This window comes from Mugil cephalus, chromosome 9 (genome assembly GCF_022458985.1).
Source record: "Mugil cephalus isolate CIBA_MC_2020 chromosome 9, CIBA_Mcephalus_1.1, whole genome shotgun sequence".
Taxonomy (NCBI): domain Eukaryota; kingdom Metazoa; phylum Chordata; class Actinopteri; order Mugiliformes; family Mugilidae; genus Mugil; species Mugil cephalus.
In genome coordinates this window covers 17405921-17422974 of record NC_061778.1, presented here as the reverse complement: position 1 = coordinate 17422974, position 17054 = coordinate 17405921, and the positions used below count along the sequence as shown (strand labels likewise).

Genomic DNA, 17054 nt, shown 5'->3' with positions numbered 1-17054 from the left:
CATTTAGAGGAAACGCCTCTTCAGCACAACGGATAAAACGGTTCTATATCTTCTATAGAAACGATAAGAAATACTTATGGAAATAGTCCTGAATCTGCAGAAAAGTTTTTTTTTCTTTCTTTTATTCTTTAACTTGTAACATTTTACAGACAGCGTTTGGTTGCATGGCGCAAAAACACAACACAGCAGCAGGCTGTAATATTCCTGTTATGGCTCCGCTAATGTGATTATAGCCCACATTTCTGTGTTGGAGGTGGCAGTGAGCTCCAAGCACACACGGCGCCTTTCTCAGTGCAGCGGTGGTCCTTTGTGCAGGGGATAAAGCAGATCGGCCTTAGTGGGCCTCCGGGCACGGTGGGGGCTTGCCACTCACATTCGGCTCCGAAATAACTTAAGTGACGGACTCCCAGCTATGCGTAGTATAGATGTCCTACCGCTGCCATATAGCACGCTGGGTTAATAATAGGAGCGCGGTTGTCAAGCTATTTCAGAAGGGGGGAGTGTCGGCCTATTCTCATTGGATCCGTTTTATCCGCGAGTTTCTCATGAAGTGCGAGTGGGAGGAGAATTTCCAGCAACGCAGGATATCAAAAATAAACCCCCTCATGTCCAGGGAAGAGCTGAAGTATAAATACCCCCGTTATGTCCAAACTGCAGCGGTGCTGGTGAGTGGTACAACAAGAGTTAGCTTGGTTAGGGAATTAGAAACGACAGCTCAGGCAGACTGAAATTAAACACCAGACATAGGCTACTTTGACCAAGACTGGCTTTACAGCACTAGAAAATCACCTCTAATCTGAGAAGATTTTGAGAAAGTATTGTTTCGATTTGGGAAGACGCGTAACTCACCAGGCATAAAGGAGATATTTTGTTTTAAAGTGTTTATTTTTTACCACTCTTTAGTGCAGTTTCCATTGCAGAAGATGTGTACCACTGTGTGCTTTGTTATTTTAATCCTGTGCGTGGTCGACGCGGCACTTGCCACTGCGTTTGAATCAGAGGATGTTGTACCTGTTCGGATAAACGGAAGAATCCGTGGCCGCTTTTGGAAAAGAAGCGAGGAGCAGCCGAAGTTTGTCCTGAGTGCATTTGGTAAGGACTTGACTCTGAATCTCATACCAGATGCCAGCTTCATCGCGCCTTCCTTCACCGTGCAGCGCATAAAGGCGAGAGATGTTGGCGCTTTACGCAGCGCTTCAGGTGCCCAACCTGTCTCGGGAGCGGACCGCCATACACTCATGAACCAGACAGAGGAGAGTGAGGGACAGATAAGGAGCTGCTTTTACTCGGGGATCGTTGACCAAGATCAGAACTCGGTTGTGGCTGTGAGTTTGTGCTCCGGCATCTCGGGCTCCTTTATAACGGAGGGGGACGAATATTTAATTCAGCCTAAACTTCGCGGCGGCCTGGGATCAGACTCTGCCGAGCAGCTGCATGTCATCAAGAGGAGGACATTCAACGAGAGCCGCGGTATTCCCCTCTTGTTTGAACGCGCGACGGAGGAGAGCCGAGTGGAGAAGCACAGTGGGGAAAGTTTTACGCACGGCGACGGTGACGCACAGAGGGAACCTCGCCGGAGACGCTTTGTTTCCGCGCCAAGGTTCATAGAGACTCTGGTGGTAGCAGACTCAACCATGACCCACTTCTATGGAGATGAAATAAAGGTCAGACACCATGAACTCATTCTTTCCTGCAACACACACACACACACATACGCACACGCCCGTCAGGAAGCTAAACAGACCTTTAGTTTAGAGTGCGCCGTAAACAAACGTCTAAAGACGTCATCTCACTTTCCCCTTCATTTTTTTCCTCGTCGACTAAATCAGCACTCGTGGCCTAGAAAATGTAGTGCTAGGGATTTGTTTTCTCTGCTGCTTCATAAAACATGTTCTGGCGATGAGGGATCTTGGGCTCCCTGTTTTCCACAGGCACAGAAAGAGGTCAGGCTAAAGAAATGTGAGCAATGCTGAACAACATTCTTCAGGACTTTGTCACGTTTTGGCAGGAAACCCTCGGCATCATCCCGAAAGATTCACGGAATCTAGCAATATTTATTCCATAACGCATGCACTCAGTATTCTGCATTCATTGCATGGAGCCTTTCTTACTGCATGTCACATAAAACATTCTATATGTAAAATGAAGTATAGAGTGAAACAAAAGTATCATTCCACTGCAGCTCCAGACAGATTCTGTTTGTATTCACCACACTCTTCAACTGCCAAGCCCTCTACAGTATTCTTCAGAAAAAAGAAAGGCAACCAGGCAGCAGGGTCAAGCTTTGACTCATAAACATGGCTTACACTGAATATTTATCACCAATCACATGGGCATTTGTTAATTCATATCCCTTTTACACATGTTTTCTGTGAGCAGGGGCAGATTTAGTGATTTGGTTGCCCCGGGCAAACATAAACATGTGTTTCTGTGGGTGTGTTTATACCACATGGTGGGGGAAAAAAAAGTTGTATGTGGAAATATCATCCCACTCTACACACACTCATCCGCATCATAGCCAAAACACGATACCACAACAGCGCTGTGGGAATTCCTGCTAGTGATCAAATCAAAATGCTTCTAATTCTGTGAAGTTGTCTGCAAGCTGAAAGTGCAGATACGTGTAAGATTGTGCGACTATTTTTTTTTTTTAATCACATCTGCTCCCCTCATCCCCTTTAAAGGCAGCAGACAGTTTATTGGTCTGACAGGAGACTCCAGGTCAACTTCTTGGAGACTCTTTTCCTGCACCAACAGAGACGCCAGACATACTGTATATGCATATACTAATATCTAGGGCAATAGATATTGCTGTTTCGTTGCACACTATACTTTTAACATTCGTTGATGTCCTCTTTAAAGTTGGACTAGCACATGAGGAGATGGTTGTTCCCCATTCTGAGTAATGGTCCACTTTTACTCAGGCCCTTTGGCTATGATTACAGATATTTGTAATGCAGTAAAATGTGTTGAAACCTTTCCTTCTTTTATTTATCGACAGCCTTGCCAAACCAGTGCAGTTGCAGTTAGTAAGAATCTGCAGGACAAAAAACAAAAAGTCATATTTGTGTTTGCAGTCATTTTAATATATCATAACACAGCTCGCCCTTCACAGGGCACATATACATTTCTATTTGATCTTATTCAATCTAATTAAATCTAACCGATATGGTTAAATTATAAATACCAATATGGACTTTAGTAATCCGGGTGCTAGTTTTTCCAGGCAGATACACAGGTATAATGTCATAGACCATCTGATCCTCATTATTATGATCTAACATTATATAACACTCTTATTATAACGTAACATAACTAAGCCTACACCTGGCTGTGAACCAAACAACAAAATCACACCCAAACCACATCCAAACCTCAAATGCACTGATATCCATATCTTCATAATAATTTGTAGTATTTGTAATACAAATATTGGCTTTCTTGTGTAAAGTTGCATGAAAAACAAAAATCATGCTTAATCAAACTTAAGACATAGCCGATAATTAGTCAGGGAACATCTGTGTATTCAGTTGTTCATTGTCATAGTGTTTTAACTCTCCCCTCTTTCGCTGCAGCACTACATTCTCACCTTGATGTCCATGGCAGCTCAGCTTTACAAGCACCCCAGCATAAAGAACTCAGTGAACATGGTGGTGGTGAAGATGCTGGTGGTGGAGGACGAGGAGGTTGGGCCGAATGTCTCCAACAACGGAGGCATGGCTCTGCGCAACTTCTGTTCTTGGCAGCAGCTCTTCAACCCACCAAGCCAGAGGCATCCAGAGCACTACGACACTGCCATGCTGTTCACTAGAGAGGTGAGAGCCAAGCACAGATCTGGTCTGGTTTCCTTACAAAGCTGCACAGATGGCTGTTGAGGACTTTGCAATGAAAACTACTATGATCTATAAGGTTTTAAATATGTGAAGTTAAGTGCTTGCCAGAATAAAAATTTTTATGAAAGTCTTTATCTTGATGAGGTCGAGAAAATGCCAATGACTTAAAAGGTTAATTTTACAAGTTGCAGCGTTCAGCCACATTTTATAGTCTTCCTTTCTCACTCCTCACTACACTGATGAAATGGTGAATTAGCATCCTGAGTAGGAGACTGAATCAGCTATTAAAACAAAATACATCAGCAAAATGGTCACCCCACTGACTGGTACAGGACCAAAAGTCACTGACTAGTAATCGGTGGACAGGAGGACAAAGATCAAATAAGAAAATAACGATACCATTGTTGTACAAGGGCAAGGTTTATCCGTGCACATACAGGACTGATCTGTTAATCATTGGACTGAGGTCCATCTGTGGAGGAGGATGCGGTCCCAAAAAATGTTAACAAGTACAACCACGGTTCAGCCTTTATTGCCAAATTTCCCATTATGTCATTTTGAAACAGCTGTTGCCCCAAAACTGATCCCTGGGGGACACCAAATATTGCTAGCAGCAGTATCATGGGGTTTTAGGCGGTAATATTTTAGTCCTGGAAAATGCTTATTGCTTTCAATACCCTGTCCGTGAACTCTAATTAAAAACTGTGCTAATGATATTATTAGAGAACTAATCGGCTAATAGACAAATTACATCATCTAGTGATGATTCAAGAGAATTACCCTAGTTATCTTCAAGGCTACAAGGAATTTTAGATGTTTCTTTGCTCCCAAATCTGCTTTGTACACGTCTCTCATTAACTTTCTTTCTAACATAAGTAGATAGATAAGTTTTAGGGGGGAAAAGATGGTCACAGGAGGACCAAAACATGGCTAACATGTAGCTGAATGTGTTTGTGTGCGTCTTACCAACATAAGCTTTAAAAGTCACTGTGATCAAGACGGCTGATGCCAGTCTGACTTATCTTCAGAACCTAGCAACGCTTGCAACCAAATGAGTATTCTTCAGTGTAGTGTTACAATACTCCTCTTACGCATGATATTCTGGTTGTCTGGTGTATTTTTTTCCCATTCAGAAGGCAACAGCCCAGCAAGAATGAGTCATAGCCGACCGTGGTGGAAAGCTGTCCCAGACCAGATGTGGTCTGTAAATAATGTGGTTTCGCAGGCACCACACTCAACCACACTATAATTATCTGAACCCAAATGTCATATAGTAATACAGGTGCATTTTGGGGCCAGTTGTAGCCAATGCAGAGGAGTCCGACACCTCCTCGCCCTCTTTCTCAACCGACCCAGTTTGAGATTACATAAATGTGAGGAAAAAAAGGCAAATTCCTTCCATTTCTTTGGGTAAATTGAGGATGCTGAAAACAGGCTGCAGAGATGGAATAGCTGTAATCTTTTCCAAGCTGGGAGAATGTCAACACAAAGCAAACAAACTGCACTTTATGGATGCTTCAACAGGAAATAAGCTCACAAGTCCTTAGGGTTTGAGCTGTGATTGGCTTGTTCTGCCGTATTTGGCTGCTTTTTCCCATCTGGTATGTGCTTGCTGACAAGGTGTTAGCAGACAATACATCGGGCGTATTATTAAACTTTTATAGCTAAGTGCCCTGGTTTGCGGCTTGATTTGATGACAGGCTTGGCGTTTATCCGCCTACCGAATGACATTGGCATGTAAATCTGACCCCGGATCAGGGGAAATGATGGAGAGAACATATGGGTTTTTGCAGTGTTGGATTTGCCGCGTTCAATCGGGGGAAACCATCATTCATGCAAACCCGGTTTGTGTTTGTTTTTCCACTTCTGTGGAGATATGCTTTGAAACGTAGAGGACAGAAGCCTCTTCGTGGATGAGCTAACTTTAGTGCCACCACAAATCAGGCCTGACACGATGAAGCCACCTAAACTGGTCAGGGCTTGAGTGTGCGGCCGAGTCGGGGTGTGTGCCATGCATCCCACAGTCATAAGAGAAGGCCACTACTGGCTGTTGTGAAACTCAAGACATAAACTGTGATACATATAGTGGAAACATTTTTCTATTGCATTACTACACTATAGTTTTTTTTTTCCATTTACCAGCATTATCTGCAACAGGAGTGTCAGGATTTGAGCCTTTCTTCATACATATAGTATAGCATCACATCTGTGTCTGCATACAGGAGAGACGGTTGCTGTTGTGGAACAAGGTGTACAAACACATGCTGAGCTGCGTTCAAATTGAGGCTCCCGGTCCAGATGTCTTTTGAATCACAGGCTGTTCTGCCTTGTGGTTTTTTTTCCGGAATGAGTCGGTTGAGGCGAGGCCATGGACGCATCCGTCTCCATCCTACATACCCAGGCAGCATCTCAAATAGGGAAAGATTTCTGATGCACCGACCACACTGTTAATTTTCCCACATGACAACTTTGGGGCGGCCGCATGCTGAGGACATTTCTTTGCCTTCTTTCATTTTGGAAACACTGAGCAATGTGTTTCTGAATTGTTGATAGACGGCCATGGATTCTTTTCTTTATGACACTATTTGGATGAAGTGTGCTTTCAGGAATGCCTTTCATGCCATATATTCCTAATCTATCAAGCAAGTATTTGCCATGTTTTAATCATGCATAAAATTACAGTCTGATTGAGGGATTTCTCAACCCCATACTGACTGTCCAACACTTTACCTGGACCGAGGTGAATGAAATAGTTTAAAATCAAGGCAAGCGAGTCGGGGACTTTAGTTTAGTTTTGGTGGAAAGTTTTAGTGTCCCATGGCACTGAAGCATTTTTAGCAGCAGCACTGAGATGAGAAAGTAGGAGATGGTATGCGGCTATTCTGGAAGCACACGCTGATTCTGAATGTCACTACCGTTGTTTTTGCTTTGCTGCTGCCACTGCAGCGACTTGTGGCACTTGTAAACGGTATGTCACCGATGTTCCTCCAGATACCACTTCCTGCCAGTACATACCGACTCTTATTGACACCTCTTCTGATTATGATGTGCAGGGGTGTGTGTGCTACATTTCTTACTTAATGACTAGTGTCTCAGTGTTGTTCTAACTGACATATTCTGCTTCTACATCCATGTAATAATAATTATTTTATATATTATGAAGACATAAAAATGGAAGTATATTCAGATTTGATGTCTCGTAGGTAGCATTAATGGTCAGATGTTTTCCAAAGCTACATTCACTGTGCTAGGGCTAACATAAAACTAGACGCAGTAGCTTAGCTGCTGATAGTGACAGTGAGTATGAGTATTGACCTTTAAGACTTTTAGAGCCGAACTCAGCTCATATGGGGGGACCACATGTTTGACGTCGGGCAGGTAGTGACAGAAAAAGGAGGATGATATCGCATTTATCATACATACTGTCTAACTAAAGCATACATGTAGTGGCTAATCATGTGCAAACAAGTACAGCATATAGCTGATTATTGTAACATGAGAGATTGATAGTGAATAAAATAATAACAGAGAGCTAGGATTCAGAATGTTAAATATAGAGGTGTGTTTAGTGTTCGAGTGATCATAAAGACACTGTTATAGGAATAAACAAGAGCAAAGGGACATAAAACTGTCAGTGACAACAGTTGTTCTATTACAGGTGAGTTAGAGGTTATATTGTATGAATATAAGAGGTTTCATAGGCAGGTTGGACTTATTAGAATTCTGCATTTAGCCATGAACGCTGGGCAGGTCGATGGGCGCTCAGTGTGAGAAAGTAGAAAGGCAGAAAGTAGAGCACAGGTGCTCAGTGCATCGTGGGAGGTCCCCCAGCTCCTAGATCTATAGCAGCATAAATAAGGGATTGTTCAGGGCCAATTGAGGCAGCTCTAACTATCAATCAGATCAGATTAAAGACAAGCGTTTTAAGCCTAACTTTAAAAGGAGAGAGGGAAAATTCAAATACAGGTATTCAGTGAGGTGACCAGAACACCACATATTGCTGAAAATGCATGAAAACAAAACCATTTGGTAAAAGTCATGGATTAAGAATGATGGATTACGGTAACACAAAGCTAATGAAATAAATAAACAGTTCTACTAGCTAGCTAATACATGGACTAGTTAACCAGAGGTATTAAACTAGTTATCTTAAAACAGCTAAAAGTAACAATGGTTAGTTTAAAGCAGAGGTTTTTAACAGGGCGTCTGCGACCCTTAGGGGAGCTGTGGGGGTACTGCAGGTTGGTCGCAAAATCTTTAGGTGATAACACGTTTTTCATATTTTTTTTTTATTGTCCCCGAAAAAAAATTATTTATTTAAATGTGCATTAACATGAGTCCAACATATTTTAGTTAAGAGAAAATTCGAGGTTATCTTTCAGTCCACACTTCATTCATTCAACGATACTGAGCGCCACATTAGCTGAGACCTGTCAATCAATGTTGCTAACAACACAATTTCAAACTTGACCAAGTTGCTTTTGTTTTTTGCTTTTAAATCTTTGTGGCACATGTCACTGTTAGAAAAAAAAAATGACCAAAGTTTTGAGGAAGTTGTGAGAAGTTTTTAGGAAAAGACAACCACTCAGAATGTTTGTGGTTTTATCAGCAGCTGTGAAGGCTGCCGTGTTCATCTGAATTACATTTTCAGACTCGTCTCGATCTCAGTGTTCCAGCTTTGATGTCGTGTTTGTGTTGCAGGACATCTGCGGACAGAAGAACTGCGACACGCTGGGCGTGGCCGATGTCGGGACGATGTGCGATCCAAAGAGAAGCTGCTCAGTCATAGAGGACAACGGCCTGCAAGCTGCCTTCACTGCCGCACACGAGTTAGGTGAGGTCACATTTACCGGGACCTTTTAAACATAGTGCGACGCGCTACATTAATGTCTTCTTCAAAGATTCACAGCAAACTTACCAACGTCATATTTTTGCCGTCCTGCAGGTCACGTGTTGAGTATGCCCCACGACGACTCCAAGACGTGTGAGAGGCTGTTTGGGGATCTGGGAGGGCATTATCTCATGGCTCCGCTGTTTGTCAGCCTTAACAAGACTGCGCCTTGGTCTCCCTGCAGTGCTCTCTACATCACTGAATTCTTCGACAACGGTCATGGTAGGAAATGTTTCAGCTTCTTGCCACACAAAGTGCGAAAAGTTAATGTTGATCTGCCAACATCTGCCTTGATACCGTGGCTCTGTTATTAAGGCGGATTCAGAGGTGTATAAAACATACCCTCCTGATCTCCTACATGAAGTAATGCTTTCCTGCTACGACATGCCTCCCCAAATTATGGGTTGCAGGGATAGTTTATCTTGCCTCATGTTTCCACATCCTCTTCTCATCGCCCCTCTCCCTTTCTCCCTCTCTCCCCTAACCGTGCGTTTGTCGCTCCCTCTTCCCGTCTCGTGTTGTGCATCTTGTATTGTTTGTATCCTTGCTGGACCTATCGGTGATCCCTTTTCTTCCACTGAGTCATACTATGGACTTCTTCCTGTTCTCCCCCTCCTCAGCCAAAAGCAACAGCTGGTGTCAGCTAAATATGTTCTTTATCAGTTGGAAAGTGTCTCCAACCAAAACTCATGTGGCTGAGAATGTTCATTCCGAACCATGGGTGTCATTGACAACCCCAGACAAAAAAAACGTTTTGAATCAGTAACGGTCATTAGAGGAATAATGAATATATTCTGATCGAGAAACGCTGTCGAATGTCCAGATACAGAACATTAGGCCGCCTATAAAAGTGCGCTGCATAAGTAAATTATTTATTTTTATAGTCAGGATTCGGCTTGCCCTGAATATTTCTCCTCTGTTGTCATACCACAAACAAAGAGAAACACATTTTCTATTGTCACAACGTTGCAAAGCCCATAATCTCCATTCAGCATAATATAAACATTCTCATACAGCGTTGCTTTGTATTTTAACCACAGGGGACTGTCTGCTGGATGTCCCGGAGAATACCCTGCCCCTACCGAGAGAGCTGCCGGGCACGAAGTACAGCCTGGACCAGCAGTGCCAGCAGATTTTTGGAGAGGAGTTCATCCTTTGCCCCAACACCTCAGACAGCGACGTCTGCAGCCAGCTGTGGTGTCAGGAGGACGGGACGCAGCAGTGCTCCACCAAGAACGGCAGCCTGCCCTGGGCCGATGGCACCCCCTGCAGCCCGAATGGGACATGCCTCAACGGAGCGTGCAGGTCAACCCTGGAGGTGACGCAGCCGCTGGTAAGGCAGCGTGATTTTTATTTTATTTTTATGCAAGTTTGACTTCAATACGACAGTAAAACCTTTCGTTTCCCTTGTTGCCTGGTCTCGTATGATCAGTAGGTCATGGTGGCTTTCATTATCTCAATTTAGCTGTTTACCTGACGCCGCCTAGTCAGTTTGGTGGATGTCTTTCTGTTTTATCAGATACCACTGTGGTGTAATTATTTACACAGCGCCAGATTCAAGTGCTTCAAATGTGCACTAGTCAATATTTTTATATGAGCACAGGGTTGAATGACTGTTTATTACATGCAGGATGTTGCTTGCAGCAACAAACAAATGCTCAACTTGTTTTGCAGATTACAACTCTGCAGGGTTTTTGTTTTGATTGCATGATTTTTTATTTTTTTTTTGCTTCAGTCTTACAGCTCCCACCCACCTTATTTTAAGCCACGGCAGGAAGTTGATAGACCCACTGTGCCCAAGCACCAAACACAGAAAGAAAAAAAAAACCCAGCCGGTGAACATAATGCAAGATCGGCTAAATCGTTTGGGTGGACTTTGTCTAGTAATGAGCAGAAGAGTAACAGCGACGTAGTCATGCGTGTGATCTGACCATCATGTTGAATTTGATTACAGCACGACGGCTCAGAGTTGCCGTAGGATTGTCCAGTTGTGTGCAGAGGTGTGTTTTTTTTGGTCGGTTAAAACACGGCCACAACAAAATCCAAATTTAAAAAATGGTATTTTATTTTTCTCATATCCTGATTGAGTATTAACTCTTTCAAACAAACCAATAAACAACAAAACGTTGATAGAAAAATCTGCAGTTAAAGCTCCATATCAAATTGTACTGTAATTGTTTTTTTTTTTATTAAAGATCAGATAGTCTTTGTGTGTGAGGTTCAGTTTTAAGCAGTACGCATGAATGAAAACAAGAGCTCTCAGTGCCACTTTTTGGTGAGTTTGAGTGCAGCAGCCTCATGGTGCCCTTTTATATTTCCTTAAAGAACATCCATGCATCCCAGTGTTTCATTTGAGCTCAGCTGCCTTGATATCTTCTCCTTATGTTATGAACACACATCTGTTTATGAATCCAGACGTGCTGGCAGCGGGGATGTTAGCAGGTCCAAACTAATAAAACTTCTGGAAAGGACACCCATCCTAGTAAATGCGCGCACACACACACACACACACACACACACACACACTTTCCTGTACGAAGTTGCAGCATGGCAGGTTCCACTAGCGGTGAGTGACACATGTGGCAGGAATGTGGGTAGAGGCAGACAGCAGGCGCGTGCCGAACTTCAGCACAGATTTAGCCTAGAGTCGCTGCACGCCAACACACTGTGCGGCCTCAAACCCTGAAGCCCAGACTGCGGTTTAAGCTGCACAGCTGAGATTGCCTCTGGCGCGGGGCTCTAACCGACTACTCTGACCGCTCTTTTTTTTTTTTTTTTCTGTGTGTGTTTTCACGGCAGATCGTTGTGGACGGCGGCTGGAGCTCGTGGGGACCGTGGCAGCAGTGCTCCAGGACGTGCGGAGGTGGGGTGGAGTTCTCCCACAGGGAGTGCACGGATCCTGTGCCTCAGAACGGAGGGAAGTACTGCGAGGGCCAGAGGGTTCAGTACCAGTCCTGCAACATACAGCCATGTGACAACAGTGAAGGTGAGAGTCTGCACAATGCTTTTTGATGAACTATACAAACAGATAGTAGCATTAGAATAAAAATCAAAAGGCATACACAATGACTTACCATCAACCAAAGATACTGCATATGTAATAACTCTTTATTGGTAAACTGTTTGGGATTATGGGAAAAAATAGAGCAGCAACTGTTTAGATTGAGAAATTCAGTGTTTGACTCGTGTGGTTTAAAGTAGCCGTTCATACACTCGCTGAAAATTAAATTTCCTTCTGCATTCTTCACTCTCTGACCTTAAAAAACTGATTCCGCCTGTATATGTTATATCCTCCGTGTATAACTCATAATGTCTCTCACAGTCAGCTGCCGAGTTACATAAGAGGGGAACACTAAAAAAGTATAGAATGATTTTGGAAATTGGAGAAAACTAAAGTGCCAGGACTCTTACACACCGGTCTGGAAAAGAAATTTGGGTGTTTGATTTGATTAATGTGAATGGGATGAAATTTGCAGAAACTCCCAAACAATGTCAAGAGATCTTAGGGTGAGGTCTAAAGCTGTTAACATTATTTTTACACTCATTTGGTCAAGGGGATTCTGCATGCCTGCTGGAAGCTGGAATGACGACGTTATGTGCTCTGGGCCTCCTCGCAAAACCATAAATTCTGGCTGAAGATTCACTTTTACGTAACCGATATTATAAAAGATGTGTTTGTAATCTGGCCAAAGCTTTAAACAGTGGGAGACAGTGAGGTGATCTCTGTTTTTCCACAATCACTGAAGTGTTGGACTTCAGCGTCTACGATTGGAGGGTAAATATTTCTCTGGAACTTGCGTGGAAGACTCACTTCTTATCAGAATGTGAGTCCATTTGGATTTAGATTTTTATGACGCATGTTCCCGCTGATACAGAAAGGATAACTACCTCTGCACGCAACTGGATAGACCTAAAACCAATTTGAAACAAATTCAAGTACACGACCCTCAGACGACGACTACATTAGTGCTACTCTTCTGTCCATCACCACGCAAAGTCCAACCCAAAAGATCTGATTCGCCCTGCAGATCATTGCTGTAGTATAATCGGGTTCCAGACAAAGTTTCCAAAATAAAAGATTCGTGCGTAGGGAAGTTGGTCCAGCTTCTGGGTTCTGTGAATATCCAGGCTTTCTTTACAAAACAAGATGACTTCATTAGAAGTCATCTTGCCTCTAGGTTCAGTGCTCAGTGAATGCAGAGAATAACGTTTTTGTCTTGTGCCCTCAGGTAAGAGTTTCAGAGAGGAGCAGTGTGAGAAGTACAACAGCCCCAACTACCTGGACCACAATGGGATCATGAAACAGTGGATACCAAAGTATGCCGGCGTCTCTCCACGAGACAGATGTAAGCTGTTCTGCAGGGCCAGAGGCAGCAGTGAATTTAAGGTGTTTGAACCCAAGGTACAGTACGTGTGCTCTACAGCACAGCTCATTGTCTTACGCATAATCTGTAGTATAACCCAAATGAAAGTCCAATTCTGATCCCAACCTCCATCCGCAAATGAAAAGTTTAAGTTAAATGTAAATTGATGTTTTGTTTTGTTTTTCTGAATCAGAAATATATGTTTAAGAAATCCTAAACTTTCACTTAAGCGTGACGATTGACGATCTCTATCGATGCTTTCTGCAGGTCACCGATGGAACAACGTGTGGCCCTGACACCACATCCGTGTGTGTGCAAGGACAGTGTGTGAAAGCGGGCTGCGACCACGTGATTGGATCCAACAACAGGGTGGACAAGTGTGGAATCTGTGGAGGAAGTGGACTCACCTGTAGAAAGATCACAGGCTCCTACAACAAGGCAATGTAAGCGCTCTAGAAAAAGTCCTATAACAAACACGAAAAGATACAAATAAAATATAGATAATATACGGTATAATAATAGTATGAAATATGAACTGATTCTTTAAAGTAAGAGAACAAAGTGTTAAATCTTCTTCTTTGTCTTCCCAATCAGCTACGGATACAGTGACATTGTCACAATTCCCGTAGGCGCCACTAACATTGACATCAAACAGCGGAGCCACAGAGGGATCAAACACGATGGAAACTACCTGGCTATAAAGCGAGAAAGTGGCAGTTACATCCTCAACGGTAACTTCTCCGTGTCCACAGTGGAGCAGGACATTCCTGTGCTGGGTGCTGTTCTAAAGTACAGCGGCTCCTCCACCACGCTGGAGAGGATCCAGAGCTTCAGGCAGCTGAAAGAGGCCATCACCATTCAACTTCTGGCCACCGCAGGGGACGCCAACCCTCCTAAGGTCAAATACACCTTTTTCATCCCCAAAGATGTGACCTTCAGCAAATCCAAGGACAAGAAGGGCTCGTCCCTGTCTTTGCACATGATCCATCCATTTGGTACGCCTGAATGGGTGCTGGGAGAGTGGTCCGAGTGCTCCAAGAGCTGCGGCTCCGGTTGGTCCAGAAGGATTGTTGAATGCAGAGACAGTGAAGGATACCTCTCCAGTCATTGTGACAAAGACCTGAAGCCCACAGACATCAGTCCTTGCGGGGACATGCCATGTCCCATATGGCAAATGGGACCCTGGTCTGCCTGCTCACGAACTTGTGGACTGGGGGAGCGTCGCCGCAGTGTCCTCTGCATAGACTACACTGGGAAGACTGTTGATCCAGAGAAGTGTGATCCAAACAAATTCCCGGAGCAAGTCTCTGGAGAATGTTTCAACCAGGACTGCTTATGAAGCCCACAAGTACAGTGAACTTTCATCTTTGGTCTGAGTGCACTTACCAACCATGAATGGATTGTTGAGCGGGTGTCCAGGAACAAGCATAGCGGCCTAGTTAATCAGGAACAAAATTACTTCAAGGAGACATAAAACAGCCACAAATACTAAAGGGCCACAAATGACAAATTTTTGGATGTCCTGTAAATTCTGGTATGCCCGCGAAATGTAATCTGGCACCTCATCAGAGGTCTATTTGAGTCTCTTTCAGTCGGAGGGTCTTCCTCCTACATAGGAGAGGCAGGGGCCTGGTATTATGTCTGTGTCCTAGGATCTAATTTCTCATAATCCATCCATGTTACCAATTGGTTGCAAGTCACACCATGGGCTTAAACTGAAAATTGTTTTGTCATGTTATGTTGACATTTGACAACCACTATTGAAATTTGAAACAATGTAAATCTACCTCATGATATACACATGATGCTATGTGTAGATGCTAGATGAAGGTGCAGTGTGTGTTTTCTCCAGAGTGAGAAGAATTCAAGTCCCACTTTAAAGGAATCCAACTTTTTGGATGGAGCTAATATCTGCAGTTTGTCTTCCTCGCTTGTCTGTTACTTAACGTGGGACTAAAACAATGGCATGTATCTGCTGTTAAACACACCAGCACAGTGTAAATATACCTCCAGTTGTCCTCCACAGAACACCACCCTATAAAGCTTTGATCGAGCCGTTTACCTATCATTGTGGTAAGTACATAGGATTGAATCATTGACATTTTAAGCCTCTGGGAAATGGGCTCCTGTATGGTTTTTCTACACACATACTGTGTTTCGCATCAAATAGTTGCAATGAGGATGTATTTTTACCCTAAGTACTAGCATTGTTGAGAGATGGGCAAACCCATTAGCTGACCATATGTGACAATGTTTTGGATTTTAGAATGTGGTGGTTGTATCCTATATGAAAACAAAATGATTTAGTTATGAATTACATGTTTAGAAGTTATAGAGCGTGTCAGAATCTGAGTTTACACTCTGGTGTAAATGTTTTAGCCTAGATAATGACTGGTCCTTCCTGAACAGAAGAACCCGTGACAGAGAATTGTCCTCTGCCTTGTAGTTTAGTTATTTTTTTCTTTCCCCTGGTGCATCACAATGCGCTTGAGAGGAAAGCTGGAACACACTATTCTTCAGTCCAATAATTGATTCTTTTGGGGGTAATACCATTAAGTTAAGTGATAAGCATACTACGTATCTTGTATAGGAAAAATAACATTAATTTTATTCCTTTTCAGACTTATTTGTTAATGCATCTTATGCAAACACTCACAGTTGTTTTCAGACTCTTGTATGTATATTTGATTCCTCATTCCTATTGTTAATTTACAATGTATTATTAAACAAAAAAGATGGAGCATTAGGCCTATATCCCTTCAGTGAAGGACTATGCTATTTTATTATTGCAGCTTCCTTTTTAAGCTATTTATTTTTGTAAAGTTTTTACTTTAGACATGTAATTAATTGTCTTTGAGGTTTTTGTCTATAAAATGGTTGAATAAACACATTTATGTCCATCTGTGGCTCTCTCCTTCTGTGACCTATCCTTAATGACAACCAAAATAAAAATTGTGAAACGTTTCCCACAAAACTTGCATCTAAATATGAGTGGAAATTTTCTCTGTTGTGCAGGAAACTGTAATTGCATTTATTATTCCTGTGTCTAGAATTGGGAGCACAGAAACAACTCTTACAGAAGTCACTAATGACCTCCACATGGCATCTGACTCTGGATTTTTAAGTATTCTGATTTTCCTTGACCTAAGAGCAACCTTTGACACCATCTCTCAACATTTTCAACATTTACATTCTTCCACTATGCAATATATTACATAAACATAAGCTACATTTTCAACCTACACAGATGACACTCAGCTCTACTAAGTCGACCTCTTTCTGTTTGTCTCTTTCTCTTGCAACTGCAACAAACGAACAGAGGTACTCTGGCCAAAGTTAACAGTTTTTCGTTTAACACTGATAACTCTACTGTACTTCATTCCCTCAGGTTAAGAGGCTGGGCGTCATCCTCGACAGCACGCTCTTATCTCTTGAAATCCACATCAACAACGTGACCCGGTCTGCTTACTTCCAACTCCACAACATCATTTGACTTCGCCCATCACTAAAGCAAAACACCACTGCCATTCTTGTCCATGCAAGTGTCACCTCCCATATTGACTACTGTAGCTCTGTTCTTTTTCGTTTATCGTCCAAGTGTCTCCACAAACTTCAACTGGTCCAAAACACTGCGGCAGGTGTCATCACCCCGAACTCCCTCCATGGACCACATCGCCCCAGTGCTTCAGCAGCTCCACTGCTTTCCAATAAAATCCATCACTGAAACAAGATGTGCTACTTACCTTAAAGGCCCTTCACATCATCATCATTATTAGTAGTAGGAGTAGTAGCAGCAGTAGTAGTAGCAATAGCAGTAGTAATTATAGTAATAGTAGTATATAAGCAACCATGCAACAACTGTTAGAAGCCATAGTGCAAAACAGCCCATAAATTCCAAGCAAATTTTCATGTGTACCACTCTCTTGTGACAACTGTCCACACTTAGTTCTCCACAGAAAGCCAGAC

The 17054-nt window shown here is 42.9% G+C and overlaps 1 protein-coding gene across 2 annotated transcripts; it reads left to right on the top strand.

The window, feature by feature from the left end:
* Positions 1–505: 505 nt before the first annotated feature.
* Positions 506–15988, top strand: LOC125013370 (A disintegrin and metalloproteinase with thrombospondin motifs 8-like). 2 transcript variants are annotated; one of them, XM_047593991.1, is made up of 9 exons: positions 518–1664; positions 3576–3815; positions 8535–8667; positions 8779–8946; positions 9765–10057; positions 11524–11710; positions 12954–13126; positions 13356–13531; positions 13683–15988. In XM_047593991.1, the coding sequence occupies exons 1-9, from the start codon at positions 924–926 to the stop codon at positions 14425–14427; spliced, it is 2856 nt and encodes a 951-aa protein (XP_047449947.1). In that variant the 5' UTR covers positions 518–923; the 3' UTR covers positions 14428–15988. The 2 variants fall into 2 exon arrangements, with proteins under 2 accessions (XP_047449948.1, XP_047449947.1); XM_047593992.1 differs by lacking the exon at positions 3576–3815 and having other exon boundaries at positions 506–1664.
* The last annotated feature ends 1066 nt before the right edge of the window (positions 15989–17054 follow it).